We start from the raw sequence: 12,818 nt of genomic DNA, 5'->3' as shown, positions 1-12,818 counted from the left end.
AGCTAAGAAATCTTAAGAGATAAATATGAAAAGGGACAGCATATGTTAGATTATATAGAAGACGATCGAGATCATGGACTGTACTTTGCAATTTCGCAAGCTGCAGAAAAAACTTTACTGTTAATAATCTTTCAAAGAAAAAAATCAAATCACTATTGTAGTTCTATCTTTATAAATATCAATTTTAAAATTAATTTTAATAATATTTATGGAAATAGTTTATAGAACAATAAAAAAATTAATCCAACTAAATGTAACAATGAGCATTAAAACAGAAAATATAATTTAAATATAATAATTATCAGTGCATGTATATATGAATTCTTGCATATGTATGTGCCCGCGCACACATGTACACACAAACACAAATAGTATTAATTTTATATTAAATTGATTTATGAAGAAAATTATCTGAGTAATACAAGAAGAGGCAAGGACCAAAATTGTAAATACTCTGTAAATATATGTCTATATAGAATTGTTGTAAGGCCATAATCCCATCATTTTTAAAAAGAATCGATTAACTTTATAATAACGCTGACCGTCAAAGTTCATTTGGCTTCAAGGATTTCACTATATTTTTTGTGGTGAAGAAGTCTATTTTTGTGGTGAAGAACTCTATTTTTCCATCAGTATTCATTATTGATTATCGTCATTTTCATAATTTTCTAGTGTAAATTTTAAGTTTATATTTAAGAGATTGCGTGAAATAAAAAAAAGGAATATACATAATAATATGGGTAAATTGTGCAAAGTATGTAGCGGAAAAGAAAATATTCATTACTGTTTTATTATTCATAAAGCGCTTGCACAAGCCTGATTATCATTGTTTTGAAATCCACAGTTAGTGAGTCTTTATTTTCACTCAACTATTGCTTGAAAAGACGAAAGTAAGTTTTACGTGTTATATATTTATAGTATTTCAATATATTATTGGAAAAATATTATAAAACAAATCATAATGAATTTAGATATTTATGCTAAAATATATATATATATATTAGGAAGAAGTATTTAATTAATATTACGATATATTTTATGAAAGGTATATTATTATATTATAATTTTTTAAAAAGATATATTATTTATTTAACTATACTGTAATTTATTTATAAGTTTAATTAGGAGTTGTTATATCATCGTACAATCATAGCTGTATAAATGATTGTTTACTTAACAAAAAAGCGAGATAAAGAAAGAAATAAGTCTTAATATATAAATAGTGCATAATCGTAATAATTTCAAAAAGTGATATAAAAATGAAAAATTTGTTTTGTGATTAAAAATAATTTTATTAATAAATATGCAAAAAAATAGATATATGGTATCTACTGAATACATTCTATAATTGCAAATTGAATTCTTTAAATGTGACTATTATCATCTTCGTTTTTCTTGTGTGTCTCCATGGATTGAAGGAGCATAACGTAAGATATAGACATACTCATGAGCTGTAATAAATATTTAATTTTTTTCTTCATACAACTGATTAAAAAAGAATAAAAAAATTTATTTATAATTTCTTACCGTAGCAAAACCTTCTAACGATGCATCAAATAAACCTCCAGCTGTTAAAGCACTCTTTTTGTTACTTCTTTGCATTATGAACAACATCAACTTTTGCATCCATAATGGCGCAGCGTACCATTGCATATTGTAACTGTTAATACGTAGAGTATTGTTATGTATATAATTGTTATGTATATAACAATTAATATATATTTATTAATATTTCAATAAATTCAATTATTACATATTCAAATAAATATCTTGATTTCTTTCTAGTTTTAAATTTCTAAATTATTATTTAATGGAATAAAAAATTATATTTATTAATACACTATTTATATGCGGATTGCAATGAACATTAGGGTCATCAAAATTATGTATCAAAAATATTAGAAACTGTATTTAATACTAACGTTGCTTCGCAAATGCTAATGCTATTGTCTATGATGTTCTGTCCAACATAATTTCCCAGAAATATATAATATAAATGTAGTACTACAATGCCGATGGATAGTATTAATTCCAATTCATGTAAAGATACTATCGTATTAAAAAGCTAAATTGAACATTATTAATTATATATTTTGTGTAACTGAATTTATATATTGTTATAATAATTAATTTTTCTCGAATATCGTATTTTTAAACGATATCGTATTCTTTTTGTATTAATTGCTTACATTAACAAAACTGAGACTCGTCGAAGCTATTCCAAATCCTAATAACACGAAATATAATGTTGCAAAACTATTCGTCATGATATCGACTAAACTTCAATAACAAAATGTATAGTTATTATTAATTCATCGCAATGATATTTAAACTTTTGCACTCAGCCTTTTTTGCGAGGGTTTATATCTAATTAAGAGAAAAAAAGAAGTTTATCAACTTTAGATTCTTTATTTATAAGACGAATTATGCATCCTATTACACATAGACACAAATTAATATTTATAATATATTACAACAATTATATTAGCTTGCCGGATTGCCCAAGCAAAATAGATTTTGAGTGCAAAAAGATGATACATATTAATACTAACTCCACAGCTCTGCGATGAATGTATACAGCATGAATTAATTTCTCGTAAAGAATATGTTCTCTAATGTTTTTCGGAATTTGTTGTATATTTTCGTCAAATATGTGTTCTATTCGATAGCTAGGAAAATAGTACCAATGATAACAATAGTACTATTAAATAGTACTATTAATTTGTTTCTATGATAATTTTTTTAAATAAATTAATACAGCATGTTATATTTAAGAAAATGTTTTTTTTTTTTACCTGGCGATTCTAAACATAGCACATGTGTGTAGTACATATGCAATGAGTATTGTTGCGATAGCCGTTATTGTGATACAGCCAACATATTGAGTTAAAATAATATGTGTTAAAATAGCAAAAAAGTATTTTTCTTTATCAATGAAATATTCTACTCTAATTAGCACTATTTGCGGTTGCGAATCATTCATTGGTATAGTCACATCGAATACATATGGTATACAGTACAATATTAATAATCCCAATAAACACAAGTGACTCAGGACTAAAGCATGCGAATTATGTTAAGTATTTAACATAGTACGGAAAACAATACATATTTTTTAAATTCTATTAAAGAAATATTGGTTAAAAAAGAAGTTGTACAACACGTTCAATCAATTCAATTATATTTATATTAATCTGATTAAGTGTCTTATGGAACTTTATAAAATTTTTTATAAAACTTTATAAAAATTATAAATATAAATATTATTTATATAAATATATAATTTTTGTAATAAATTTTAATTAGATAAAAATATGAATAAAAGGCATAATGTACATGTAAAAACATCATGTCAGAGAAAGAAATGGATTGATGCGATTGATATATGATTTTCTATCTTACTTGTAAAACAAACCGTATATAATTTTGCATCGTTTGCATATCTTTGTATCATTTTCAATTCCGCCTGTGCTTTTAGCATATTCCAATCATATTGTACTCTGTCGAAAATATATTTGATCTACGATAACAAATATTTTATAATCTATAAATTTTTTTTTATTGCATATTGCATATTGCGTTATGGGTTATTTTTCATTATTATGTAATCATATTGATTTTTAAAATATTAAATAGTTATATAATATTAAACACAAAGTATGAAAATACACGAAGTATTTTCTTATTTGAATTAAGAAATAGAAAAAAATTACATGATTAAAGAATATTACAATAAAAATCTTACAAAAATGACATTTTAGATTTTAACAATAAATAGTACTTACATTATCGGTGAGCAGAAGACATGCGTTATATTTTATAATATAAATACAGTTAATAACAATGAACAAAGAAATTCTGACGATATGATCGATGCTGTACTGATTTATGAGAAATGTGTTGCACTGAGAACCATATAGACTTATAGAAAATTATAGTATAAAATAAATATGAATAAATATTAATTTATTAATAAAATTAATAGAAAATATTGTCTATTTTATAGAGACAATCATATAGATCTATTATACAGAGAATTTTATAGAGACAATCATAGACAATATGTTATAGACAATGGTTAATATTCTATATTCACTATAATTTTTATTGTTGTAGGTAAAACAGACAGTGCAATGAAAAATCACTCTTTTCTTGATACCTGGCATACTAAAAAGGATATGAATAACGTTTGGAAAAATATTATTTGAATTTTTTTCCAAACTGAAGTTTGATAAGGCCACAAGCCGAGACATAGCAGAAGAAATTTATTTAGCTTATAGTACCGCCTTCCAATGAAGTTCATCTTTGACGGAAGTTAAAATGTATATGTCAAATACCATCGCGAATATTACCGCGGAACTGAGTTTCCCCCTCCTATATTGAATTCAGACATAAATTCACACATGAATTTTTTCTCAAGCATAATTTGTAGGGTGATGGTTTGTCGTGGCATAGATAGCAGATGTAAGAAATTTATAAAGCATGAAAGAAAGAGAAATAAATAAAGAGGATTAATTTTTCTCGATTTTCTTTCAATTGACTATAGAATGAAAAGCCATTAAGATAATGTTATCAATATTGATCATTTTATCTTATAGTTTTTTTCTCGGAAATAAATATCTTTGTACATTAGTATTAATCAAGATAAGAAGTTTTACGGATAACTTGTAAAGACAAGAAATTTTATAGATAACTTAAACTGCTTTATTATAATACATATTACTTTTGCTATAATATTTTATATCATAACAAAAGATTTTCAATTCATTTTATATTCTGTGAATGTGTCTATTAATTTTAATTAACAAAATACAGAGATGATTATTTAATGATTTTTTTATCAATCGTCTTGTAAAAATGTTAAAAATGTATAATGACGTTATATATTTCTTGCTCATATATAAAAAAAGATAAAATATATACTGGTATTATCTTTCCATGGAATCTCATATGTTTAGTAATATATGCATTGTTTCGTTAATTGTTATGTTTCATTTTTGTTATTTTCTTAATGCTAATTTATAAAATTTATATTTCATATAACATTCACATCTATTATTAATTCATTTATATGAACATATAAATCTTTTTAATAAAATGTTGATTTCAAAAAGATCTAGATAAATACAGATTTAAATGAATATAATATATATATATATATATATATATATATATATATATATATATATATAGAGCACACGTAATTGTGTGTATATTATGTGTTATAAATTATATAATAAAATATGTACATTATCATATAGTACGTATACATATACAAATCCTTTTATATTTAGAAACTTATAATTGATATGTGTAATATGTGTTAAAGAATAATATATTATTTTTTAAATAATATATAAGACAAGAAAGAAATTATTCTTACACGTAATATAATCAGCAATAATCAAATTACCTGGAACTCGAAAATATTTCTTCTAACAATATTAAATAATTTGCACCATACATATTCTACAGATAAAGACATTTTCTTGTAAATAATTATCTCGAATATATCATAGAATAGATCACCGTGAAATAAGATATTGACATGCTTGCAAGCTGCAAATTTATATTTTGTCTTATTGTTAGATAAATCCTAAAATGTAGTTATTAAAAGGATTTTGATATATTTAGATTAGTAAAGTTTATTTATTACCGTAGAAAAACCTTTGAGCGAAACTACAAATATTCCTCCAAAAACGAAAGAAAAGTTTTTTGAAGTTCTCTGCATTATGAACAATAATAATTTCTGTGCACGCAATGGCGCCGTATACCAGTATGAACGACATCTAGATCAAAATTTTAATTGTAAAATATATTAAATGTTTATCTATAGAAATATCATACTTTAATATAGATCTTATTTGTTAAATATCTTTGAACGTATATTTGAATATATTTTTTAAAAGTGAGCATATTTTCAGCATATTTTTTTTAAAATGCATCATATAGCAAATATTTTTGCAATATTTACGTAGCATTAAATACATCGACGTGATGATCCGTAACTATCTGTCCAGCATGATTTCCTAGATACAAATAGCAGAAATGCGCGAGAACGAATGTAAAGGTTGTAAATAGTTCATTCACGTTACTTGTGGATAACGAGATGAAAACCTAAAATTATGACTGATGTGTAGGAATGTTTAGAAAGAGATAATCAAAATTTTTTTATTAATTATAGAAATGGATTAAATATTATATTTCAAAAACTGTGCTCACCTGAAATATATTAAGAGCTAATGAAGTTACTCCTGTAGCAAGTAATATGAAATAAGATATTTTAAAATCGCATATAATCAAATTAGTAAACCTTTAATAAAATAATATAATATATGATTTAATTAAGTTTTTGATTATATATACTATATATATATATATATATATATATATATAAAATGCGATAGTGTGTGTGTGTGTGTGTGTGTGCGCGCGCGCGCGCGTGTGTGTATGTAATCAAAAATATAACTAAATATTATGTTGTATACATTCGTGATTACACACGTGCGCACACGCACACGCACGCGCGTGCGCATGCGATATTTATTTTTTTCTTAAATTTAATTATATATACTATAAAATTGTTAAAAAATACTAACTCCATAGCTTTCCAATGAATATGTATTCCATTGGTTAATTTTTTGTGAATTAAGTGATACTTTTGAAAAGACGATACTTTTACAGGATTCTCGGTCATCGCATCTCTAATACGATAACTGTAGATGTAATATTATACTTAGATAGTTTTTAAATATTCAAAAAGATTATGTTTACTGAGAAATTATCTTTGTTTTTATAATTTAAATTTTATAGACATTAAATGTTAAAAATTATATGTATGTATACAAAATGTCCGGTAATAACTGTATTACCTCTCGTGAATAACTAGAGCGAGTTATTGAATCGAAAAGTCCTGTAACATTACATACCTATACATTTTACGATTTTCGCAATAATTAAAGAATTATTAATTTATTTAAATCTATGAATTCTACTTATCTACAAGGTGTGGTATGGTTATTAACGGACATCCTATACATAATATATAAATTTAGATGTGTGTGTGTGTGTGTATGTGTGTGTGTGTGTGTGTGTGTGTGTGTGTGTGTGTGTGTGTGTGTGTGTGTGTGTGTGTGTGTGTGTGTGGTGTGCGCGCGCGCTAATAAAATATTACCTAGCAATTTTAAACATTGCGCAAGCATGAAAAACGCAACTCATAAGCATAGTTCCAATAGATAAAACCATTAAAGCGGCTACTAATAAAGTCATACTAGTATGCAATAAAAGCCAAAGAAAATATCTTTCTTGATCGATAAAATATTCCATTATCATATAAAAATGTCGTGGCCGAGATGAGTTCAACGGTATTATTATATCGAGTATCATTGGCAGCATATGGCCCATGATTATAACAAATATGCTCAAAGAGAAAATGTCTGATTAAAATTATAAGAATAATTATTTCTTTGATATAATACTACATCAAAACTTGATAAACTTGATATATCATCCTTACGTAACATGAAAAGTGTAAATCGCCTCGAGAATTTAGTATATTTTTTTAATATTGCAACCTCTTGTTTATCTTGAATTATACTCCAATGATACCATATTAGATCCATAAGATGTTTCATCTGTCATTGCAAATATGTATTTTACTTAATTTTGTGATAAATATAATATAGAAAAAAAATGACTTACTTTTTGATTATTATACAAGAAAGCGCCATATTTTAAGAGGCATACACACATGGGAAGAACGATCGATAATAGTTTCGTGATTAGGTTTATAGAGCAACCTGCGTCGATAAGAGTCATAAACTGAAATATTAGTTTTATATTTTTATAATATTTAATACCTATTCGCGTTTATTAATATATTGATGCTTCTTTTACCATTTTTTACTTATATATGTATTTTCATTTCTAAATTAGAAATTTAGAAATTTTTATGCTATTTCGTAAAGTGACCATACCTGGAATACTATAAATGACAATATAATAGTGATGTAGAATATAGCTTGAATATATCTGAATTTTGATTTCTCATAAGGCCATAAACCGCAGATTAACAAAAGCAATCGATTTACATCGTAGTACTTAGTCATAGGATTAATCATTTCTCTTCGAATACCAAAACTTGAATGCAAGACAGTTATGGAAATTATTATTTTTCCCTCTTCTATGATATCAGTATTATGTATTTCAATTATTTTATTTTTATATTTTCCCTATCATGTACCCTCGAATATATTCTCAATGTGAATAAATAACGTAATAACTTTAAGAACAAACAGCTGTTTCTAGTACGATAGACAATTGCGATCAATTCCGACATGTAATTTTACTACATGTAATTTTACTACACTTTCAACTAATACGGAATATCGCAAAAGTTTCTCACGATCACAATTCATTTTATAATTATTCAAGATACTATAAAAGACATCTTTTTTTATTTTATAATGTAAAAAATTTGATACTTGTGTAACGCATTGTTTGGAAATAGTAGATGAAGAATGCACGAATACATTTGGTAAAATATAATAATCGATTTTTTTGACTCGTAAAATAGCTATTCCTCTAGCTATTCCTATTATAACAAATGAATTATAACATAATGTTATGTCTCAGTTGCTTATATATATTTTATTACGATATATATTTTTTTACGAAATGTGCCTTATCGTACTTCTAAATGTTTTATAAATAGATTCCTCTTTCGTTTACATGAAAATGCTTGTTTACATCTTTGTTATTAATATTATAATAACAGAATAATCTCATCTAATTTGTTATAATTGTATTGATTTTTTCATAATTTTTATTGCGTAGAATAAATTACCATAAAGTAAGATACTGACATACTTGTAAGCTGAAATTATAGTTTTTATATTTTATCACATTTATAATCTTATTTATATATATACTTTATAGAATTAAATATATTTTCATAAGTAAAATAATTGTATACAGAGATCAATTAATCAGAGAATTATTGAAGTAAAATGTGCAATACACACGATCGCATTAACATAATTATTTAAATATTTGTACCAACTGTTAATTATAAATTTTCTCACCGTAATAAAACCTTCGAGTGAAGCAACATATATTCCTCCAATGACCAAACTAAAATATCTTGTATTTCTTAGCATTAAGAAAAGTATTAGTTTTTGCACTTGTACAGGTGCCATATACCATTGCACATGATATCTAAACATTTATTTTTGCAATATGAACTATTCATTATCATGAAATTAAAATATCTTATTATTAAATTAGTTGATAATAATTAATTATGCAGATAAAATTACGCAGATTACATAAAATTTTGTAATTCTTGTATACTTACAACATTTTTAATACATCAGCACTATGATCCGTAATAGTTTGTCCGCCATAATTCCCTATGAAAATAATAAGAAAATGAAGAATAACATAAAATGTAGATATTGCTAGTTCATTTATATTATCTAGAAATAATGCAGCTTGTAATGCCTGGAATTAATATGTAAAAACTTTTAAAAATTAATTAATGCATAAAAATTATGAAACCAATGTGATCAATATAATGAAACGCGAATAGACATTGTATTGTTACTTATATGTTACTTACATGTAATAAATTAATGGCCAATGAAATTACACCTATCCCAATCAAAAAAAAGTAAGATTCTTTAAAACTGGCTAAGGCACGTTGCATGAACCTTTAAAAAAGCAAAGAAATTCGCCATCCATTCATAAACGATTCGAGTATCATAATTTGTGTAAAAAAAAAAAAAGAATAGTTGGCTACATTTTACATTGCAAATGTGCATTTATCTTGCTTGTATTATTCATTATTATAAAAATAAATATTATATAAATAAATATTATGTTAATAAATATTATATTATGAATAACAGAATATACAAATAATTACAAGTACTAGAAATAATAATCGAATGGGATTTTTGGAAAAAAAAAAGAATTTATCTTCTCAAATAACATAATTACAATAATAAGGAAATATTAATGTGATTGAATATACTGGAGTATAATATATAAATCTATTTAGATTTTTAAATATAATATGCTATAATTGATACTTCAATACAATAAATCCAAGTTTATGTTTTCAGAATATTCATTCTAACTCGCATATACTGTATTTACGAAGAGATTAATTAATATACTGACTTCATCGCTCTTCGTTGAATGTTGACGGCGCTAATTAATTTCTGACACATCAGGCGATTTTTTTGAGAAATAGACATATGCAAGAGGTTTTCATCCAATGAATGTTCGATACGATAGCTATAAAAGTATACTTTACATCACAATTAGAACACGTTCTGGTAAACAATTGATATAAACATCGAATACCAGGTAATTTTTAACATTGCACAAATATGTCGCATATAAGCTAAGACCATTGTTGTAGTGGTTGTTATTACAATAACGCCAATGAAGATAACTATAAAGAATAAAATATATCTTTCTCTATCAAATTGGTGTATTGAGATATTATCATATCTTAAGAGAGATTCATTGGATACTACAATGTCATTAATGGAAATCGGAATAAGATTCATTAAGACCAGAAGAAACCAGCTTAATATGGCACACACTGAAAAATGCCTGAATTTGCAAAAAGACATTTGTATAAAGCAGATTTATTAAATAATATGATTATGAATTTATCTATATTAAGCAAAACTTTTTTTAAAGAAATTCCTTACGAAGTAAGACTTCTGTAAGTCGCCTTGTAAACTTTCCATATTTTTTTGCTATTTCAATTTCAGTAGAATCTTTTAATGCGTTCCATTCTTTACAAATATCATCTAGTAGTCCTCTTACCTAAACACATGCAAACATGATTTTCTTCACTAATATATCATTAAATATAAATTATATTCTTAAGTAAAACGAAAAATATCATATATTTTAAGATAAGATTTTTTTTAAGTATATAAACAGTCATATTAAAAAGCAAGAGCTGATCATAGACTTATTGTTAGTTATATATATATATATATATATATATATATATATATATATATATATATAATGTTATGTATGTGCTTCTTATAATAATATATTATTATTAGATTTACATAATGTATTTTTTATAAACTTTGTATGTATCTGATGCTCTTATAAACTTAAGTTGGAAATAAATAACTCACTTCTCCCGGTTTAATTAAAAAGGCGATAAATTGCAATGTACACAGAATAGCTGGAAAAATGTCCGAACAGATCTTTAGTGCTAATTTGAAATTATACTCGTAAGCAAACAATATGTTAAACTAGAAGTGATAATATAAAGATATAAAAAATATGTGAATATAATTCTGAAACATTTTTTTAATTAGATCAACATATACCTGATAAATCATGTAGGCGATTAATATTCCTAATATGAATACGGCTCGTACGTACCGAAATTTCGTTTTTTCATAAGGCCACAAACCACATATCAGTAAAAGAATACGATTAAGATTATAGTACCAACTCTCAATCACGAACATCTTTCTATGAATACCAAACCATATGTGCGCTCGATAAGAGAATGAAAACTTTATTCTCCCCTCTCTGAAATGCTAGATATTATCATAGCGTGACTGAAAGCGTGAATATTGATAATAATTGCGGAATTATCCGGAGTTACATGTAGAATAGGAAAGTCTTGATCGATTATCTAATTTTCGATATTCGCGCGAGAAAAAAAATAAGCTCGAATTAACTAAACGTACAATGTCTCGTAACAATTTTTGAGAAGAAATAAAATAAAATTCATAAGATACATTTTAAGTTAGCACCATAGTAAGCAATGATAGTAAGATATTAGTAGTAAGATAGTAAGATATTAGTAAGTAGTAAGATATTAGTAAGCAATGATAGATCATTCAAGTTTGAACAGGTGTAATATGTTTTTTCATATTATTAATATTTTGAAAATTGTGACATTCAAATTATGCTCAGCAATTAAATGAATTTAAACAATTCATTAAAATCTGTTTTATATGTAAAATATTTTGATTAAATACAAACGATACATAATGAAATAAGGTGTTATTTATTAATAAAATATATAAATAGGGGATGCTATTTTATTACTATTACTTATATTATTAAACAGTATTTTTTCTCTATTCTACTTTACTTGGAAAATTACTCCAATGGAAAGAATCACTATACAACAAATACTCTTCATGGAAAGAATCACTACAAACAGCTACGCTACCTATTAGATTAGTTGTAAAACTATTGTAAAGAGTAAAGTATCGTCATGAAGGATATTGCTGTACTTGTGACCTATAACAAATAATCTAATGAAATGAATATTAAAGCACTTTGCATATCGCATTTTGTGTTTGTGCTAACCTACCGAGGAAAAACTTTCCATTACTGCAACGTATATACTGCCAAGCGACATTTTAACATCTTTCGAACACATTTGCATCATAAATAATAGCAATTTTTGCACTGTTGTAGGTGCTTTGTACCATAAAGACATGTAACTTAGAGCAATTTTATTTAATTTTAACCTTATTTTATTCTTATTTTATATTTTAAAATTTAATTTGTGTGTGTGTGTGTGTGTGTTTGTGTGCGTGCGTGCGTGCGTGCGTGCGTGCGTGCGTGCGTGCGTGCGTGCGTGCGTGCGTGCGTGCGTGCGTGCGTGCGTGCGTGCGTGCGTGCGTGCGTGCGTGCGTGCGTGCGTGCGTGCGTGCGTGCGTGCGTGCGTGCGTGCGTGCGTGCGTGCGTGCGTGCGTGCGTGCGTGCGTGCGTGCGTGCGTGCGTGCGTGCGTGCGTGCGTGCGTGCGTGCGTG

The 12,818-nt window shown here is 26.0% G+C and overlaps 4 protein-coding genes, 1 long non-coding RNA gene and 1 pseudogene across 7 annotated transcripts in view; 1 reads left to right on the top strand and 5 right to left on the bottom strand.

The window, feature by feature from the left end:
* alpha-Man-Ia (alpha-Mannosidase class I a) overlaps positions 1-12,818 on the bottom strand; it is a 557,932-nt gene that overhangs the window by 99,591 nt on the left and 445,523 nt on the right. The window lies entirely within an intron of this gene.
* The window catches only part of LOC112552243 (uncharacterized), a 167,106-nt gene that overhangs the window by 4,094 nt on the left and 150,194 nt on the right, over positions 1-12,818 (top strand). The gene's annotated exons all lie outside the window — the stretch shown is intronic.
* Positions 1,113-5,040, bottom strand: LOC105426953 (odorant receptor 22c-like). The gene is made up of 9 exons (XM_011638413.3): positions 4,160-5,040; positions 3,786-3,905; positions 3,403-3,520; positions 2,796-3,057; positions 2,553-2,669; positions 2,190-2,280; positions 1,923-2,065; positions 1,528-1,660; positions 1,113-1,451 (listed from the first exon to the last, which is right to left on the bottom strand). The coding sequence occupies exons 1-9, from the start codon at positions 4,301-4,303 to the stop codon at positions 1,365-1,367; spliced, it is 1,215 nt and encodes a 404-aa protein (XP_011636715.3). The 5' UTR covers positions 4,304-5,040; the 3' UTR covers positions 1,113-1,364.
* Positions 5,212-8,866, bottom strand: LOC112552613 (uncharacterized). The gene is made up of 10 exons (XM_089077903.1): positions 8,846-8,866; positions 7,977-8,231; positions 7,702-7,821; positions 7,499-7,634; positions 7,175-7,436; positions 6,600-6,716; positions 6,223-6,313; positions 5,975-6,117; positions 5,657-5,789; positions 5,212-5,559 (listed from the first exon to the last, which is right to left on the bottom strand). Exons 1-10 carry the CDS (start codon positions 8,864-8,866, stop codon positions 5,500-5,502), a joined length of 1,338 nt encoding a protein of 445 aa, XP_088934029.1. The 3' UTR covers positions 5,212-5,499.
* On the bottom strand, positions 8,231-11,577 carry LOC105426926 (uncharacterized). Its single transcript, XM_025218222.2, has 8 exons — positions 11,370-11,577; positions 11,172-11,291; positions 10,725-10,842; positions 10,369-10,612; positions 10,183-10,299; positions 9,620-9,710; positions 9,356-9,501; positions 8,231-9,216 (listed from the first exon to the last, which is right to left on the bottom strand). Exons 1-8 carry the CDS (start codon positions 11,511-11,513, stop codon positions 8,988-8,990), a joined length of 1,209 nt encoding a protein of 402 aa, XP_025074007.2. The 5' UTR covers positions 11,514-11,577; the 3' UTR covers positions 8,231-8,987.
* The window catches only part of LOC148936527 (uncharacterized), a 5,098-nt pseudogene continuing 3,803 nt past the window's right edge, over positions 11,524-12,818 (bottom strand).

This window comes from Pogonomyrmex barbatus, unplaced genomic scaffold (assembly GCF_055798465.1).
Source record: "Pogonomyrmex barbatus isolate J1 unplaced genomic scaffold, ASM5579846v1 scaffold20, whole genome shotgun sequence".
Taxonomy (NCBI): Eukaryota; Metazoa; Arthropoda; class Insecta; order Hymenoptera; family Formicidae; genus Pogonomyrmex; species Pogonomyrmex barbatus.
This window is presented reverse-complemented; position numbering and strand designations above follow the sequence as displayed.

Coding starts and splice junctions, on each gene's coding strand:
- LOC105426953 (XM_011638413.3), bottom strand. CDS start 4,303: ATGAACTTCATTGGAAGGCGGTACTATAAGCTAAATAAATTTCTTCTG. Junction 2,281..2,552: donor ATTCATCGCAGAGCTGTGGA/GTTAGTATTAAT, acceptor TTGTTATTGAAG/TTTAGTCGATATCATGACGA. Junction 1,452..1,527: donor CGTTAGAAGGTTTTGCTACG/GTAAGAAATTAT, acceptor TATTTATTACAG/CTCATGAGTATGTCTATATC.
- LOC112552613 (XM_089077903.1), bottom strand. CDS start 8,866: ATGTCAGTATCTTACTTTATG. Junction 8,232..8,845: donor TGTCAGTATCTTACTTTATG/GTAATTTATTCT, acceptor GGTACATGATAG/GGAAAATATAAAAATAAAAT. Junction 6,314..6,599: donor ATTCATTGGAAAGCTATGGA/GTTAGTATTTTT, acceptor ATTTTATTAAAG/GTTTACTAATTTGATTATAT.
- LOC105426926 (XM_025218222.2), bottom strand. CDS start 11,513: ATGTTCGTGATTGAGAGTTGGTACTATAATCTTAATCGTATTCTTTTA. Junction 10,613..10,724: donor ACTTACAGAAGTCTTACTTC/GTAAGGAATTTC, acceptor GGCATTTTTCAG/TGTGTGCCATATTAAGCTGG. Junction 9,502..9,619: donor TGGCCATTAATTTATTACAT/GTAAGTAACATA, acceptor TATTAATTCCAG/GCATTACAAGCTGCATTATT.